General features: G+C 36.1%; 1 protein-coding gene across 1 annotated transcript in view; it reads left to right on the top strand.

Annotated features, from left to right (window-relative positions):
• The window catches only part of LOC122332740 (cyclin-dependent kinase-like 5), a 47,926-nt gene that overhangs the window by 29,896 nt on the left and 15,530 nt on the right, over positions 1–2,500 (top strand). The window contains 5 exon segments of the mRNA XM_043230113.1: positions 165–194; positions 197–223; positions 804–897; positions 1,734–1,920; positions 2,036–2,116. Of these exon segments, the coding sequence (XP_043086048.1) occupies positions 165–194; positions 197–223; positions 804–897; positions 1,734–1,920; positions 2,036–2,116 (419 nt within the window).

Here is a 2,500-nt window from a genome sequence, read left to right as displayed (position 1 = left end):
TATTATACATAATAATAGTAGTATTGTTTTTTCGATTATATTAACTTTTTTTTATTTTAAAGCATAAAATTACGTATATTTTAACGTAAAAAAATTATGTAGTTTATTTTAATAAAATACATTTGAATTCTGCTGTGTAATATGAATCATGAACTGTTTTCCAGATATCAAGCCGGAGAATCTGCTCATCGGCTCCAAGACGTGCTCAAACTGTGCGACTTCGGTGAGTTCCTGTAGTCATGTGACCGAGAAGAACCAATCACTGGGCTTCTGTCTGGATATAAGATGCGCAACATCCTCAATTTCTCACACCGACCTGTGTGTGTGTGTGTGTGTGTGTGTGTGTGTGCGTGCGTGTGTGTGTACGTGCGTGTGTGTGTACGTACGTGTGTGTGTGTGTGTGTGTGTGTGTGTGTGTGTGTGTGTGTGTGTGTGTGTGTGTGTGTGTGTGTGTGTGTGTGTGTGTGTGTGTGTGTGTGTGTGCGCCTGTGTGTGTGTGCGCGCCTGTGTGTGTGTGTGTGTGTGTGTGTGTGTGCTCGCGCCTGTGTGTGTGTATGTGCACGCCTGTGTGTGTGTATGTGCACGCCTGTGTGTGTGTATGTGCACGCCTGTGTGTGTGTGTGTGTGTGTCAGGCAGCAGGTGGTCTGTCTATCTCAGTCCACACACACACTCTGTCTCTCTGTCTGTTCTTCATTCTGCTGAAAACACTCATTGTTTTGTCTGGAATAATCTTCTTTCCTCATAAAGCTCTCACAGAAGACAGAAACATCAGCGGCAAGATCTGTTTGTGTGTTTCACGCAGGTTTTGCGCGGGATCTCTCAGAAAGCACGGATGCTAACTACACGGAGTATGTGGCGACGAGGTGGTATCGATCCCCGGAGCTGCTGCTGGGGTGAGAAACACATTTATAACCTCAAACTCTTTATTTAATGCATCTGGATGCATTTATAGATGAAAATAAAATGACTAATAAAATGTTAATAATTACATTTTACTTTCATTGGCATATTGTAATAATATTAATTTATCTGTCGATCTTTTAAAATGTGAAACAAATAAAATGTTGTGTATAATCAAATGTATTATGAGAAAACACCAAAAAAATATGATAGTTTATAAAGACGAAAAATAAAATTGAAGAAGGTACTATATATAAGCATTAAATGGCAATTAGAATTAATGAAATTAATAACCAACACTGCATGTTTACATTTATGTAATTTATATTACACACAAATATTTAATAATTTTTTCTTAAATATATACATACTTTGTGTGTGTGTAATTAATATACACTGTGCACAAGCATATATTATGTAAATTTTGTATTTTTTTGTTTTGAGTTTTTCGTTTCGCACCAATACATTTTATAACAATAAATATTTAATATATTGGTAATATATTGGTTCTATTAATAATAATTATATATATTATTATTATTATTATTATTATTTATTTATTTATTTTTATTTTTTTATTTATTAAATTTTTTCCAATTTTATTTTTGACAATTATTTAATTTGTATTATTTTATTAAAATAATCAATAGACATAACATGATGTAATATGTATGTAATGTAAGTATGCCCTGATCTTGGTAGGTTTGACTGGTTCTCTGAAAGCTTGGTGTTTGAGTCCGGTCTGATTGTGTGTGTGTGTGTGTGTGTGTGTGTGTGTGTGTGTGTGTGTGTGTGTGTGTGTGTGTGTGTGTGTGTGTGTGTGTCAGGGTCTCGTGCACGGGAAGGCGGTGGACATGTGGTCAGTGGGGTGTATTCTGGGCGAGCTGAGCGACGGTCAGCCCTTGTTTCCGGGCGAGAGTGAGATCGACCAGCTCTTCACCATCCAGAAGGTCCTGGGCCCTCTGCCGCCCGAACAGATGAAGCTCTTCTACAACAACCCTCGCTTCCACGGGCTGAGGGTCAGTCTGTCTGTCCTTCTCTAATCAAACCTGTTCCTGTTCTTACTCTGACCGGTTCATCAGTGTGTGTGTGTGTGTGTGTGTGTGTGTGTGTGTGTGTGTTACCTGTGTACAGTTTCCCTCGGTCAGCCACCCGCAGACTCTGGAGCGACATTATCTGGGAATCATCAGCCCAGTCCTACTGGACCTCATGAAGGTCAGTGTGTGTGTGTTTGTGTGTGTGTATGTTTCGGGATGCACGGGTGAGATCAATCTCACACAATCTCCATTTAAATGTACAATTATAAAAAATTTAAATGTACAATTATAAGTTTAGAAGGTTTAAATAAATTGCTAAATAATTTTTTACATGTTTTATATAATTAATATAATAAACAAAAACATTAATATAAAATAGTGCAATATAAAAATGACGTATTGTTGTACTGTACTTAAGTATAACTGCTTATTAATAACCAATTTAAAAAAAGTAAATTAAATATAAGATATAAAATCAATTTGCTCATAATATGGTTTATATATGTAAAGAACATAAATAATAAAATATGAGAGTGATATATATATATACCTTAAAAGCAAA

The sequence above is a fragment of the Puntigrus tetrazona genome, unplaced genomic scaffold, assembly GCF_018831695.1.
Source record: "Puntigrus tetrazona isolate hp1 unplaced genomic scaffold, ASM1883169v1 S000000148, whole genome shotgun sequence".
NCBI classification, from domain to species: domain Eukaryota; kingdom Metazoa; phylum Chordata; class Actinopteri; order Cypriniformes; family Cyprinidae; genus Puntigrus; species Puntigrus tetrazona.
This window is presented reverse-complemented; position numbering and strand designations above follow the sequence as displayed.